Below are 16,313 nucleotides of genomic sequence, written 5' to 3' on the forward strand. Positions count from 1 at the left end.
CTAGAAGTGTATCTGACGCTTGAGGGTGGTAGCCAGCGCCACTCTGACTAGCATAAGAGGGCTTCCCGCCAGTTACCCACTCATGACAGGCTGTAGACGTTTGAGTCACGCCCCGGGGGCTGAAAAGAAGGTCCCCCTTCTCCTCGTGTAGTCAGAGTGGCACTGGCTACTACCCTCAAGCGTCAGATACACTTCTAGTAAATATAAATAGCCCAGAACGTGGAAGGAGAACACAGTCGCCCAGATAGCCGAATTGGTAAGGCATTCGAGGTCTAATCGAAAGGCGTGGGTTCGGTCCCCACTCTCGGCGCGTGTTTTTTTTTTCTTTCTTTCTTCCTTATATATAAAAAATCTTTACTTCATTAACCGTAGTAAAAAATAGAGCCTAACCACACCCCTATGCCTCCTTTGGCGTTGTAGACTGCCGACCTATGTTTCTGTATTTCCTCAACGAGCCCCTCATTTTTTTCCTTAATATATATATATATATATAAGACAGAAAATAAGCGTTGGCAGTCAAGAAAACCTCGGAAAGCAAAGGGGAGGTTGTGGTGGATCATAGAAAGAGATGAAGAATTTTTTGAGTCGAAAAGAAACTGGTGAAAAAATGCCCGCCGGGTGGGATCCGAACCCACAACCTCCAGAATACCGGTCTGGTGCGATTACCACTACGCTACCGGCGGGGCTGTTTTCCCAGCACTTTCTCGGGTATTTATGTTAAGGTATTTTTGTTTCCTGCACTTGGGGGTGGTAGCCAGCGGCACTCGGACTACTCGGGGTGAAGGGGACCTTCTTTTTAACCCCGGGGCCGTGACTCGAGTGTCTACGACATGTCGAGAGTGGTCGACCAGCGTTGAACCCTCTTAAGCTCCCTTCGGCACCAAGACTGCCAGAACAGAGGCCCTCTGTCACTCGAGTCACGGCCCGGGGGTTAAAAAGAAGGTCCCCTTCACCCCGAGCAGTCCGAGTGGCGCTGGCTACCACCCCCAAGTGCAGGAAACAAAAATACCTTAAAGGAGCCATGAAGAGAAAACACAAGTTTGGTTCATTCAAAAGATTGTCTCGTTAGAATTATACTGACACCACTTTTAACGTAAACTTCGCTCAAATAAGCTACATAATTAGGAAAAACGGGAACGGTGATGCGACCCACCAGCTCATTTCCCGCAACAGAACCTATGTCGTCACATGAGCTAAGCTCTGCGATTGGCGGAGGCTGGCAGAAGCAGACGCAAATTAGGTAGAACTTACAAACTAGACGAACGAGCGATTTGCACTTAAATTTAGGGCACATTCTTTACAAAGCATTAAGAATGATGGGACAAACAGTGGAAGTTACGAAAGCACATGTAAACATAGAAGTACTGATGCGTTCTGCTGTTCGTACTGCGCACAGCATGCTTGTTTAACTGCACAGCACTACGGGGCTTGGGGTTGTCTCAGACGACACTGGCCGATTGACGCAAGCAACGGTGTTTTACGTGACCCCATTTGTCGAGCGAGCACTGTTTCAGGGAACGAATATTTTCTCCCAGAACAAAAGCAAGCCAGGTTTAAATGCGGGAAAAAACAAACCAAACGCTTTCCACGGTATGGTGGCGCCATCTAGGTTACGGAACGTAAAGAAACGCGGGACCAAACCAACACCGCTGTACAGGGTGGAGACAACCTTTGAACGGTCCCGTGCCGCCGCAATTGGGCCAACGGGCTCAACGCGTTATTCTTATCGTTTCCCACGACACCTAGCAACGCGAAACAGACAATATGATTCAAACTTCTTCAGTAAACCGCGTTGCGGCGATAATTTTAGCGCGGTTTTGACACAATGACTTGCTTCGGCGGCGAGCGAGCAACCGAAAATGGCGGCGCCAGCGTATACGTGTCTCCACCCTGTACGGCGGATGCGTGAATGAAGGTACTCTAGGCTGCAGAGCGGTCGGTTCCAGTGATGTCACTTGGGACCACGAAAACGCACGATTGAGCGGGAAAATCAAAATTTTAACCTAAATTGTTTAATTTCTCAGTGAATAAAGCACCGTTTGTATCCGGACAAGTGCTGGGGGCACTATAAAACACAAAATCTTTCGAATAAAACCAACTTGCATTTTCTCTTCATGGCTCCTTTAACATAAATACCCGAGAAAGTGCTGGGTAAACAGCCCCGCCGGTAGCGTAGTGGTTATCGCACCAGACCGGTATTCTGGAGGTCGTGGTTTCGGATCCCACCCGGCGGGCATTTTTTCACCACTTTCTTTTCGACTAAAAAAATTCTTCATCTCTTGCTATGATCCACCACAACCTCCCCTTTCCTTTTCGAGGTTTTCTTGACTGCCAACGCTTATTTTCTGTCTTATTTTCACGCAGCCCCTCATTTCCCATTTTCTGATTCGCTATATATATATATATATATATATATATACATATATAAACACAGAAATACGGGTTGGCAGTCAAGAAAACCTCGGAAAGCAAAGGGGAGGTTGTGGTAGGTCATTGAAACAGATAAAGAATTTGGAAAGAGAGAAAGAAAGCGGAGAAAAAATGCCCGCCAGGTAGGATCCAAACCCACGACCTCCAGAATACCGGTCTGGTGCGATAACCACTACGCTACCGGCGGGGCGATTTTCCCCCCCGCTTTGTGGGGTATTTATGTCAATGTAATTTTTTCCTGTTCTTGGGGTGGTCGCCAGCGCCACTCTGACTTCTCGGGTTGAAGGGGGCCTTCTTTTTTAATCCCCGCGCCGTGACTCGAGTTTCTCCGACATGTTGAGAGTGGTCGACCACCGTTGAACCCTCTTAGGCTCCCTATGGCACCAAGACTGCCAGAACAGAGGCCCTCGCTATGCATGTAGCGAATCAGAATAGGAAATGAGGGGCTCATAGAAATAACACAGAAATAAGGGTTGGCACTCAAGAAAACCTCGGAAAGCAAAGGGGAGGTTGTGGTAGGTCATTGAAACAGATAAACAATTTGGAAAGAGAGAAAGAAAGCGGAGAAAAAATGCCCGCCAGGTGGGATCCGAACCTACGACCTTATACATATATATATATATATATATATATATATATATATATATATATATACATATATATACCTCATACATACCTTATATATATGTATATATATATAGTCTAAAAAGATAAAAACTCACACAGAGCGCGAAAAAAATATGGTTAGTAGAGACAGAGACAAACGAGAAAGACGTAGAAAATAGAAGTTTACTGACGTCTCAGGGAGAGTACTCCCTTTTATATATATATATATATATATATATATATATATATATATATATATATATATATATATAGTTTTTTTTTATTGTATATGTATATATATATATATATATATATATATATATATATATATATATATATATATATATACATATATATATATATATATATATATATATATATATATATATATATACATATACAATAAAAAAAAACTTCAACAAGGTAGAAACCACAATTGTTGCCAACGTTTAACGAAAGAGACTTGCCTTCGTCAGAGGAAACCGTCGCCTGGCTGGCACGGTTTATGTATGTCTCCAGGTGAAAGGAGAGGACAAGTGGAATTGAGAAAACGGATAGGTTTGGGAGTATGTAGGGGGAAAGAGGGTTGTATAGTTTGAGCCGCAAAGTCGGTAAGAGGGAAGTCAGCCAGGGGTTGATATTCCGGGAAATTCTCGGAGAGAAAGGATGAGAGGGTGTTTGTTGCACCGCCGGGCATCTTACGGGAAGGTTCTCAGAAACGCCGGAAGCAGAACAGGCGGTGCGAGTTCTTATTATAAGGTATCTGCAAGCCTCTAGTCGAAAGAAAACGTAGAGAAGGGTTAAAAACTTAGGCCAAGGAAAAAAGAAAAAAAAGGAAAACCCCCCACACACAAAAGAAAAAGCAATAACCGCACAACTGAAATGCTACGTGTCGCCAACAGCAACAGAGAACAGGCCTTTCCTGAAACTCAAAAACGAAAAGATAAAGTTAAGGGGATGTACGGGGCACAAGATAAAGCGGAGCAAAAACGACAGAGAAAATAAAAATAGAATGGAATTCCATAGAAAAGGTTGGATGGATGCCTGCGCGTATTAAACTGTAAGCTAAAGAATGAAAACAAAAGGAATTAGGTGGCCACATAAAGAGCAGAGGGAGGGATCGCATTCTTTGCCTAAGTTACAAGCAAGACAGTGCCTAATGCTGCATTCCCTGTGAATATCCCAAGGATAGGTTATTCCAAGACGCATTAATTCTAGCAGGTTCTATTGAGTTGAATTTGAGAATTAAATAGGATTCTCGGTATTTTCTGTCCCGCGGAGACTTAAAGTTTGACTGAAGTATATACAACTTAAGGTCATCAAAATTGTGGCCTTCTAAGAGTGGTTGCGCTGCTGCGTTTCCTAGACCAGTCCGGTGCTTCGCCTGCAAAACAGACGTGACCCCACAATCCGCCATCTCGTCTGGGACTGTGGTGCACTAGATGGGCTTCACGCAAAATATCGTCCCGCCTGGGTCCTATGAGGACTCTCGACATATCGTACCACTCTCGACATGTCGTAGACACTCGAGTCACGGCCCGGGGGTTAAAAAAAAGGTTCCCTTCACCCCGAGAAGTCGGAGTGGCGCTGGCTACCACCCTCAAGCACAGAAAAAAATTACACTGACATAAATACCCCAGAAAGTGGAGGGGAAAAATAGCCCCGCTGGTAGCGTAGTGGTTATCGCACCAGACCGGTATTCTGGGGGTTGTGGGTTCGGATCCCAAACGGCGGGCATATTTTCTCCACTTTCTTTTTTTCCACATGATTTACCTGTTTCAATTACCTACCACATCCTCCTCTTTGCTTTCCGAGGTTTTCTTGCCTGCCAAGAATTATTTCTGTGTTATTTCAACCAGCCCCTCATTTCCTATATATATATATATATATATATATATATATATATATATATATATATATATATATATATATATATATTGTAGGAAATCTCCCCTTCGAGCCGTCGCGTCGCTACATTCAAATTAGCGCGCGCCACCTCTTCTGCCATCTATGAACGCACGGCGGAAAGGCTGTGCGATGGAGGCGTGGCACGTCATGTGCACGTTAGAGAAGCGCAGCGGTGCTTGTTAGTGGGGGGAGTCGCCGCCCAGGAGTGCCGCCAGCCAGGAGAGACAAGCCACCGCCAACAACCTTCAAGGAGCCTGCACGGCAGCAAGCGGTCGCCGTTCGTCCTGTCGTGCCGTAAGCAATAAAATTGACAGTTGGGCTAGTTGTTTTTGATTCATCGTAAGTAGCGCTAGAGACGGGACACAGAAGAGGAGACACACACGACGGCGCTAACTCGCAACTGACTTTATTAGGCGAAAACACAAATATATACCCAAAAGAAAGAACACGTGCCCAGGTCAAACCCGAAAATGCAGTTTGATAAACACAAAGGTCACAGGATTACGATTCCAAAATGAAAAAATGAAAACTGCTGTGATTCCATATATCCACTGTTTATCACATGGTTTGAAGAATGTTGCCGGGCGTTTCGGGGTTAGAGTCCTTTTTTCCGCTCCGAATAAACTTGGTAAGTTGTGTAACATGGTGGAAAGAAGGTTGTCCGGTCAGAAGTCTGACAGATATTGCAATGTTAAGCATGCTTCGCCTTTTGTCCCGTGCAAGACAGGAATTGTGTACTCATTGCCATTATCATGTGACAACGTTTATATCGGCCAATCAGGCAGATGCATCAATGTTCGTATGATGGAACACCGGAGTTCGCTCAAAAACAACCCTCATGCACATATCACTCGACATTGCGCGACCCACAAAGATAAGACCCAGGCGCAATGCTGTCCACTTTTTGAAAACACCAGTGTGTTATGGCGACACAGGCACCAATTGACTGTAATCGAAGCTTTTTATATAAGAAAACACGAGGATAAGTGTATCAGCCACGCGTCGGTAGCACTTCATGAAAAGGAATTTCTGTTCTTGTCAAATGCATTAACTTAGATGTTTCGCTGGTTGGTTGTTGACTATGTGCAGTGTAATCTTGTGTGTTTTTTTTTAATCGTAATCCTCTGACCTTTGTGTTTATCAAACTGCATTTTCGGGTTTGACCTGGGCACGTGTTCTTTCTTTTGGGTATATATTTGTGTTTTCGCCTAATAAAGTCAGTTGCGAGTTAGCGCCGTCGTGTGTGTCTCCTCTTCGGTGCCGTAAGCCTATGGACATTGAAGTGTTTTGGTAATGTGATTTGGTGATTGTATTTTCTGTGCCCTTTATACTTCGTTTTACTGCTTCATTAAAGCCCCTTATTCCTCTCGCAGTGTTCTGTGCGTAATATTTTGACAAGGCTGTTGCCTGAACCCCTTTCGTAGGCAGCATTACCGACAGTGGCGCCCAACGTGTATTTAGGCTGGCACAGTCCTTTGTCAGCAAGACGATTAGGCACACTCTTTTTGCTTAGTTAATGCCATTTAAGTGAATTGCTGTTTTTTAAATCCATACTGAAAATAGGAAAGAACAGAATGCTTGCATAAAAACTTAGTCAATCTGCAATGAATGATTTTTTCTAGGGCTTTAGATAGTACTGGTAAGATTGGTACCGGTCTTTAACCACTTTTATGCATTGCAACAACCTTTGCAATTTGCATTTGTTTTGGGAAGACACCGGTACCTAATTACAGGTTGTAAATATATGACAGTATTGGGGCGAATATAGGTCTATTACAAATTTACACGGTTGAATTTAAAAACCATCCTTATCCTTAGATTGACTCGATCGAAGATTTGAGAACACGGATATAACTTCTAATTCAGTAGTTGGAAACATAAATCAAGTTTCTTGGACGCTTGGTGCAATACGTTTTTGTATTGCATATTTTGTGCTGGATATTTTGTATTGGAATATTTTGTGCTGGACACAACGACTGCGTGATACTGATAAAAAACCGATTAAACTGGCTGGAGAGCTCCTTTCCGCAAAGGACCTCCCTGTCTTTTTCAATGGAAGCAATATCACTGTGTTGCCGGAAGATAAGCAAACGATTTAGTTTGTCCCATTGATTTCGCTCAAAGAGCGATCCAAAAGATTGCTAAAATATTCTAGTTTCGCCCTCTTTAGTTCTCGGTTTTACTGATTGCGGTATTTTTTATACGTCCGTAGTTTTGCAGGATTTCGTGTTTCATTGAACTGTGTGAATAGCTTGTCTTTTGATTTTATTTTACGGATTATTTCTGCTGTTACCCATGGTTTTCTATTTTTGCATTTCCTCGCTTGCCTCAAAAGGAAGGAAGAGTCATAAGTGGCTTTCAATGTTGACAAAAACGCGTCGTAAGCTCCGTCAGCGTCACTCATAGATTAGACAGATGCCCAGCAAGTGGCGGCAACTGCGTTTCGAAAGTTGCTCAAAGTGTTAGGATCAATGCGACCGTAATTAAACTTATGTGGCCTGCAAACGGCATCTGATCTAGCGTGGTTAACAAAAGTAAATACTGCAAGATGATCGCTTATGTCGCAGGCAACAGTTTCTGCATTTATGTTACATCTACGCAGATTGCAGTGGCGCACGTTATGAGCGTCGGATTTCGACAGCATTGCAAAAACCCATAGTCATCGAGTAATGCCAAGTTTCTTCCCTTGTTTTGATACAGATTGCATGTCTATATTCACGTTGCCTGACACATCAAAAAAATTTGCATTTGAAGAGGTGTAATCAAACAAAGCTTCCAGTGCTTCAAAGAAAGTGCCTAGTTTTGCATTTGTAGGGCGATACAGAACAGTAAAAATGCCATTTAGGCTTTCCACAGACAATAGTGCAACATCTTTAGTTGCCAACGTTAATTGGTGGTTTTGTTGAGCACTAATTGTATTATGAATCCGCATGGACACGCCACCGCCTTTGCGACCTAATCTGTTAAGGAAAAGGTGCGTATAACCATCTAGACCGAAGTATTCAGACTCATCAGTACACCGCGTTTCACTAAACATTACCCCATTAAAAGGGAAACCAAAGGGGTTAAAGAGTAACTGTAGATTATCGAACTTATTTTGAACTGAGCGACAGTTAAGATGAAATATTCGTAGTGCAGTGTCGTTTGCAAACTTTTTAGGCGCCGAAGGAGTTTGCGACTACTCACCAGAGTAGTGTGAGCAGGAGAGGTGGGGCTCCTCCAGAGCTCACTGGGCGCGCAGAGCTCACAGAGCCCTTCAGCGGCCCTGTCACGGCTTGCTCGGCGGCGTCCCCACTCCGAGCACCTGAGACCCTCTCGATGTCCCTCGCGCATGAAATTTGCGCCTTGCTTGATCCATCAGATTTACTCGAAAGATTTTGCCGTTACGGGCCCACAAAAATTTCCAGTTGCATTCAAATTGTTTCTTGACAGACATTGCCAGAAGCATTTTTTGTGTGGGGCAAAGGTGCTTGTTTACATAAACAGCTGCTGGGCAAGACCATTGTTGGTGAGGCGCATGTTTTAGGCCTTCTTTAAAACATTATCGCGTTTCGCCCGTGAGGGGAACTGAGTAGCGATGTTTGTCTTTTCACTGTTTCGTGTTGGAACGCGGTTGCAGGCTTCAATATAACTGACGTTAATGGGCTCACTGATTGTGGCCCCTACGTTTTCAACTATGCTCTTAACAGATTCGTGCTCTGTTTTCACGACGCCTGGTACTTCAACGTTGCTCCTCCGGGAGTACTGTTCAGACTGCACTAGCCGGTTTTCCAAGCTCCGTAAACAGGCACTTCACACGAAATCCGTCGTTCGTTTTCTCAAGTTGCTTGTTTTCAGATAAAGTTGCCCTTTTGAGATCAGCTTTTTCTGGGGGGGCACATTCAAGACTTTTATTTCTGTCGTTCTGCTCATTTTCAAGTCACGGATCTCGTTTCTAATTTCCCTCTCTATGGTTCCTCGAAATACCTTTACTTCCTGCTTCATTTCATCTTTCAGTTTACCTATTTCTCCTCTCATTTCCTCATTCTGCTTCGCTGCATCCTTGGCCATCGTACAAGAGTTGAGCAGACAGTCACAAGCGCAATACAACAAACCACTCTCCTACACCAATGGCATACACTAGTGCACTTGGCAGCAGCGACAAAATTTACAAAGAGACAGTCTGTAGTATTTTGGTTATTACTAACCTGCACAAAGCGCTAAGTGTGCAGAAGGGTGCGCCAGTCGTTTCGCCGCTACCGCCAAGTGAAGCCAGCCGGAATGTGGAGCCCCTTTTATGCGCCTCGAGCCGTGACGTAGGCACGGGAAGTCACTGGTGCAGTTGACTGTCACGCCTCCGGTACCAACAATCTTGATCCTTGCGTCGGCGTAGACGCAGTGGCGAATCGTTTCGGGCGCTGCGTGCGGCTGCTCCGTGGGTAACTGTAGAAAACACCAAGTGTTCAGAACGGTGCACAAGTCGTTTCGCCGCTGCCGCCAAGTGACGCTGGGGTGACCACAGTAGAACCAACGAACCTGGCTGGAAGTGGACATCGGTGTGGTGGCGATAATAGAGGGACTTCTGGGACGCTTGGGACGAAGTGTAAGGCGTGTGGGAGCGATCTAACGAGCGAGATCAGCCTGAGGGATGGCGTCGCTGACGTACTGACTAGGAGTAGCGGCTTCAGGCGAGACAAGGGTATCCAAGGGTAAAGCGGGTTCCCTGCCGAAGGGCATGTAGAAAGGGGAGTGACCTGCTGTTTCAGGGTGAGAGGAATTGTAGGCGAAGGTGACAAATGGCAAGGCGGCATCCAAATCCTGGTGGTCAGATCAAGCGTACATACAAAGCATGTTGAATACTCCGTGAGGCCGTTCGCTTGCGGGTGGTAAGCTGTAGTCGATTTATGCCTGGTGTAACGCGAATGAAGAATGTCGGCAATGGCTCTAGAGAGCAAATCGCGGACCCGATCGGTCAAGAGCTGGCGAGGTGCCCCATGATGCAGAATGACGTCGTAAAGGAGGAAGTCAGCCACGTCAGTTGCGCGGATTGTGGGTAGCGCCCGTGTTATGGCGTAGGGTGTTGCAACGGCAACCCACGTGTCTCCAGAAGTGGATGCAGGAAAAGGCCCCAGGAAGTCAAGACCGACGCGGGTAAACGGTTCATGAGGAATAGGAAGGGGCTGAAGGAGACCAGCAGGCAACTTGCAGGGAACATTTTGCCGTTGGCACTGGCCACAAGCTTGAACATACTTCACCTAACGGTACAAGCCAGGCCAAAAGAAACGGCGGCGTACGCAGGCGTATGTGCGCGTAATGCCAAGGAGACTAGCAAGTGGATGGTCATGTTGTTCAAGGATGTATTGGAGCGCAAGTGATGGGGTATGACAAGGAACAGTTCTGGGCCATCGTAATGAACGTTCTGATGGTATAAGACACCGTCCTGCAGTACGTAGTTCCGGGAGGTTTGATGACGGCAATTTGTGCGGAGGCGATCGATTATGATCGTAAGAAGAGGTCCCAGTACTGTTCGGCATTGATTTGCAGCAGTGTTGAGGTAGAGAAAACACATGCCTCTTTGTCATTCCAGGCCACGTCTGGACTATCCACGGAGTAGCGAGATAAACAGTCGGCATCGCGGTGCAACCGTGCCAAATTTGTACACGACTGAATACGAGTATCTTGTAAGCAAAGCCCAGCGGCCAAGGCGGCCCGTAGGATCTAATAGTGATTGCAGCCAGCACAGGGCGTGATGATCCGTGACGACAGAAAACTGACGGCCAAAGAGATACGGGCGGAACTTCGCCACAGCCCACACAACGTTACCCACATGTTCTTGTGGGTAGCGTTGTGTGTTGAAACCGGCATGATGTATCAATTTCCTCGGTCTGCTTAGTGAAGCAAATCGCATCGTCCAGTTGCTTGACAATCTCCAAGTATTCTTCGCCCTGCGTCAGGGGAGAGCATCTTATTTCGAGATTGTTTGCGCGGGAGTATTGCGCAAGCGAAGAACTTTGCGTACGAGAACATCGTTGCTTTCAACAAGTGTTTTGTTGGTATCAAGACGGGTGGTGTTTTTCAGTTTGACAGCCTCAAATTCTATGTTAATGAATTCAAAAAATTTCTTACGATCTTCCATCCCATTTTGCACCTGTTTGTCGTCATGTGGTTTCCATTTCACAACCACACGTTTCCAACTCATTTGTAAATGTTGAAAGCTTTGCCTTAAAATTTGGTTTTAAAGTACTCAAATTTTGTTGACAAGGCTGCGACAGTGGCAGTCATTATGAAAAGAGCGATCAGATCACTACGGTTTGATGCGAGATACAGGAAGTAATAAGAAAACGTGCTCTTTTACCTATGTAAAGGTGAGAGGACCTGATTAGATCTTAAGCTGAGATCGAACCGTGGTCGCTAATTGCTGAAGATGGACCTATATCCCCGTTAAAGGCGAAGGCAGCGACAGTCGTGAGGCTTGTGTGTACTTTGTGTTCTTTGCGCAGGCAGCCCAAGTTCGCTCCAATAAATGTTCATTTCTACAAGAAACTAGCTTCTGTCTTCACTCCTTGAAAATATAGTACATTTCCTTCAACGAATGGAAATAGGTCGTGGCCTTACGCGGAGTTTGGCCCTCGCAGGCCCTCGTATACACATCGGTGGGTGCGGAGGGTGACCATGAAGCGAAGATACTTGCTGTGTCCATGTCGTTGCGACCGCAGCTTCTGGCTACTTCAATATTATAGACATGGACTAGAAATGGTAGGGTTGGGAGGGCAAGACGTAGACAAAATACTAGGCCCTCGCTAGGAGGTAAGCCAGTAAAGTAGCATAGTGACGACAGACATGGCAACTTAGCAGCCCTAATGCCTGTAAGGTCTCGAAACGAAGTGGCATCAAGTTTGTTACGGCAAACCGTGGTTCGAGGTCGGACCACTCATTCGCCGTCATTTAGGTAAGGCCGTTTAGGTACGTGCCGAGGCCACTGCCTGCTCAGGCGCAGTTGGTGGGTATACATGCTACCCGCAGAAAGAATTCGTCGAGGTGCACCTGAGTCAAGGCTCTGTTGGCATCGACAGCTGGGTGCCGAATAAGTTGTCATAGTGCGAATGACTTGGTAAAAGAAGCAATGCGGCATACCGAGAGAACACAGAACTATTCGCAGGCCCGTCCTGTACGTTTTTGGAAGCCCTAGAGCAAAAAGGGTGCAGCGGGTTTTGTTACCAAAACATACGGAATATCATATAGATATAAACAACGAAGTTTCATATAGAAGTTCAGTTGTAGACAGTATAGTTAACGGTAGATTTTTGACCACCCATTTGGTGATACAAAGACGAAGTGGGGCTCTATGCGGCCAGCGCAGGTTAGAGAGCTGGCATGCTACAACCGCTATCTCCAGATGGTGGGCACCGGCTAACGAAGGCTGCTCCCGTAGATATTGCTGGTAGCGGTGGATCGTCGTCACAACTTCTGAGCGCTCGGAGATACCATGGCCGACCGTTGATTTGTATCATGTAAGGGATGCAACTTATACAAACAATGGTGATGGTGAGGTTATCATGACGATTTGTACCCACAATGTTTAATGCCGAGGTCACCTGATCACATTCCATAACCTTGAACTTGCTCGTTGACGCCACAGGACAAAGGTGAGTATGCTTTGGGTACGCCTTGGGTTGGTACGCCTTTCCAACTGGTTCAAGCCGGACTGCGTAGTAGAATTTTCGTTTCGTTTCTTCGACGTGCCATTTTATTGCCTGTTTACTTGGAGAAACGAAGTATTTTATCTTCTTTATCTTTATGTTTTTATCTTCTGGTTGGGCTAAATAAAAACCCTAGACATCACGGCGTTCAAACCCACGCATTAAAGCGCACGCATTGCACAGAAACGGGCTACCTGGTCTTGCTGGTGTCTAGATGTCCTCATTATCGTCTTCGGGGAGCGAACGTTTTTGACAGCCGATTGAAAGCCCAAGGCAGTGTAGCCACACCCTTGCAAACTTCCGGAGCAAGACTTAATGCATATTACCAAGCCCAATACAAGCGCCAAGGCAACGCCTCGGTTTCTATGATGATAAAAAGAAAGCGCGAGTACTATTCATCCCTTATTGAACAAGCGGATGGAGATCAAAGAAACAGTTGGGACATTGTGAATGACACCGTTGACCTGAAAGCAAAGCCAGAAATCCAGCCTGATCTAGGAGACCAGTATACAGTAAACTCTTTTAATGGCTATATTACAACCATTGGCCCAAAGCTGACCAAACAAATACATCCTATTAAATTTTCAATGCCACATCTCAAGCCCTTCTAAACAGCTACGTAATAAATGATTATGAATTGCATGAAATCATAGCCCTACTTAGGACGCTTCAGGCAAGAAATGCCCCCGGGATAGACAGAAATCCACTCAATTCCACTCAAGATAACATCAAGATAACTCAATATAACATCGATAGCTCACGAATTCCACTCAAGATAACATCGATATCCTCGCACCTGATCTCCAGCGTCTGTTCAACCACTGGATAGAAACGGGAATCTACCCTCGACAACTTAAAATCGAAAGTATTTCATATTTTCAAGAAGGCGGAAAACTGGAACTTAGCAGTTACAGACCCATTTGTGTTTTTAAGTGTTATAAATAACATATTCGAGAAACTTTTCAGCGGGCATATTAGAAAGTATATACCGAAGTTTATTACAGGTTTAAGTCAGCATGGCTTTACTCATCTAGAGCAGTACTCGTTTTTAGCCAAATTCTCAACACTGCCCTTCACGACAAACATATAGCCGTAGTAGTATATTTAGACATAAGAAAAGCCTTCGACACAGTTAATCACGCAAATTATTGAGTAAACTCCACAACTATGGTTTAGGTAAGAAACAGGAATTGTTAGCCAAATATTCAACAGATCAAAGTCAATGCGTGACATTTAAGAATCCGCAATATCTGACCCGCAATATCTAACTGGGGTCCCCAGGGCTCAGTCTCGGGCCCGATTCTATTCTCCTTGTACATAAAGGATTTTCTATCGCTTTTTACAGATTCACTGGTGTTAATGTACTCTGACGCGAATCTTATATTCACAGGCGTGAAGATAAACAAAAATTCAGCCTAAAATAAATAATGATCTCGGAAGTCTAGTGGTGTGGTTCAGCAACAATTATCTCTCCCTTAATCTTAATCAAACCAAATACACCATTTTCTACTTCCGGAGAAAACAATTAGGTCGCAGCTGGTTATCTGTTTCCTTAAACAACAAACAACTTCAGCAGGTCTCTTCGCACGAGTATCTGGGTATTATCTTCGAATCAATGGAAATCGCAAATTCACCACGTCTGTTCCAAGCTGGCCTATGGATGCCTTGTCTTACTAAAAGCGCGCGAATATTTTGACCTAGGCATAATGCGGATATTATTACTTCGCGTTCGTTTATAGCCACCTCAGTTACTGCCTTGAGCCCTGGGGCACGACATATCTGGATCCGGTTACTATGCTGCAGAAGCTCTCTCTAAGAATTATCAACTTTTGAAATTGTACACACCCGACAAGACCTCTTTTCCAGTTTACACGAATACTACCCATCAACCGTCAAACGCAAAAAAATACGCAAAAAAATCATACCATAGTACATAACAGCGATCCGTTGCCATTGAGTATATTTGTGAGCCCTAGAGAAAACACCAGAGCTGCAACTATAGAACTCAATTTAATTTGCCGGTTGGCCGTAACACCTATGGACAAAGGTTAATTCAGTTTAATGGCGCACATTTGTGGAATTCCATACCTAATGACGTGAACAAAACGATCTTTTGGGTGGCTTTAAAGCCCATTTGCAAAGTTTGTATACACGGTGATCATTGCGTTTTTTTGTTTGAATGTAACAATTGTTATGACTTTCTTATGTTATGTGGTGATATGTTGTGTCACATGATATGTTATGTTATGTTGTGTTATCGTAAGTTATGATATCTTCACTTACCTTCTATTTTTTAGCAGGTGTTTGTTGCTGTCGCTGCAAATATAGCGTTTTGTGCATTGAATCCGGTACTAGCCACTCGGGCTATGGGTTCAAACACTCCATTGAGGATTTCTGTAATTAAGATATGAATGAAACTGAAGTGAACTGAACTGGTACTACAAGATAGTTACTCCCATGGTTGCATTTTGTTGCACATTGGTCTTTGGGCGGTTATTTCCATAACACAGTGCTGTGAAGGGAACCGGGGTGATTCCGGATGTTTGACAGATGTGTCGAGAGCGAATTGATTTCGTCTCCCTCAGTGCTCCTGCCGCTTCACACAGCTTCAGTGACCGGTTCCACATGTCCTCCTATCCCCACCCTCCACAATATGTCTCTTCGCAAGTTAATAAAATCCGCAATTTTCCCCTTGCAGGAAGTCGCAAGCGAGCACCCATCGCAAATAGCGGCACAGCTTCTGAAGGGCTCTGTTCTTCTGGTGCTCGTTGTTTTTGGACCACAGCAGGTTGAGCAGAACAATTATCCCACGTTTCGAAGAGGACCCTGCTGGACGCTACTTGATATCGCTCACTTCGTAAGTGTGAGGCTGTGAGGGTCTCGCCTCTTATTTTCTTGATGACGTGATTGAGTGTTCAATGACGTGTAGTAATCAATTGTGATTTCATTCATGTTGAATTATAACAATACGCATGCCGCTTGATATAGCAAATGACAGTCACGCCAAGTGCCAGGAAAGGAAAGAACATTTACTGGAATGAGCGCTCTGCTCTTATACTCGCCGCTCAAGGCGCATGCGCACTGACGGTACTTGCGTCAGCGCCAAGCCACAACACTTTTTCCCCCCTTATTTTTTTTTCATTCGTAGCCCCAACGATCTGGCTTTCGCTTTGGTCTTGTGCTTCTACGCAGAGGTGCGGGGGAGACTGGCACTCGATAGATAGATAAATAGAAACTTTGTTATTCATGGGATGGTGGGGCGAATCAGCCGCCTCGGTACAGGCAGCCGCTGAGGGCCCTGATGATGTGGGCCGCCAGTTCCCGTTGCCGTTAGAGACTCGCCGCAACAGCCAGCCACTCTCCGGTGTAATTGTGTGGTTGGGTAGGGTTGTAGGGGTACTCCCGCAGAATGTGGTCCTGGGTAGGGGGAATTAGGCAGTGGGGACAGAGTGGGACAGGGGTGTCTGGCGTGCGTTGGAGCAGATTGAGCCCAGTTGGTGTCTGCAGTGTATATGTTTGCGCCTGCCGAATTACTACTTGCCCGCGACGGGTAAGCCCGGAATGAAGGGGAGGGTACGTGCGCGTATGCTTAGACTGTCTGCTAATGTGGGGAGCGGAGGGGGAGGACAAGGATTTGTGTCGCCAGCGTCGACCGGGGCCCGGAGGAGAGCTTCGCGGGCAAGCTGATGA

At 45.4% G+C, this 16,313-nt stretch overlaps 1 protein-coding gene across 1 annotated transcript in view; it reads left to right on the forward strand.

Moving 5' to 3' along the window:
• LOC144177985 (ATP-binding cassette sub-family C member 2-like) overlaps positions 1-16,313 on the forward strand; it is a 603,957-nt gene that overhangs the window by 35,257 nt on the left and 552,387 nt on the right. The window contains exon 2 of the mRNA XM_077705540.1: positions 15,322-15,480. Coding sequence (XP_077561666.1) covers positions 15,322-15,480 — 159 coding nt within the window. The remainder of the gene's footprint in view (positions 1-15,321; positions 15,481-16,313) is intronic.

Source organism: Haemaphysalis longicornis, unplaced genomic scaffold (assembly GCF_048455015.1).
Source record: "Haemaphysalis longicornis isolate Haplotype H1 unplaced genomic scaffold, Haemaphysalis longicornis Haplotype H1 scaffold_1, whole genome shotgun sequence".
In the NCBI taxonomy this organism is placed as follows: domain Eukaryota; kingdom Metazoa; phylum Arthropoda; class Arachnida; order Ixodida; family Ixodidae; genus Haemaphysalis; species Haemaphysalis longicornis.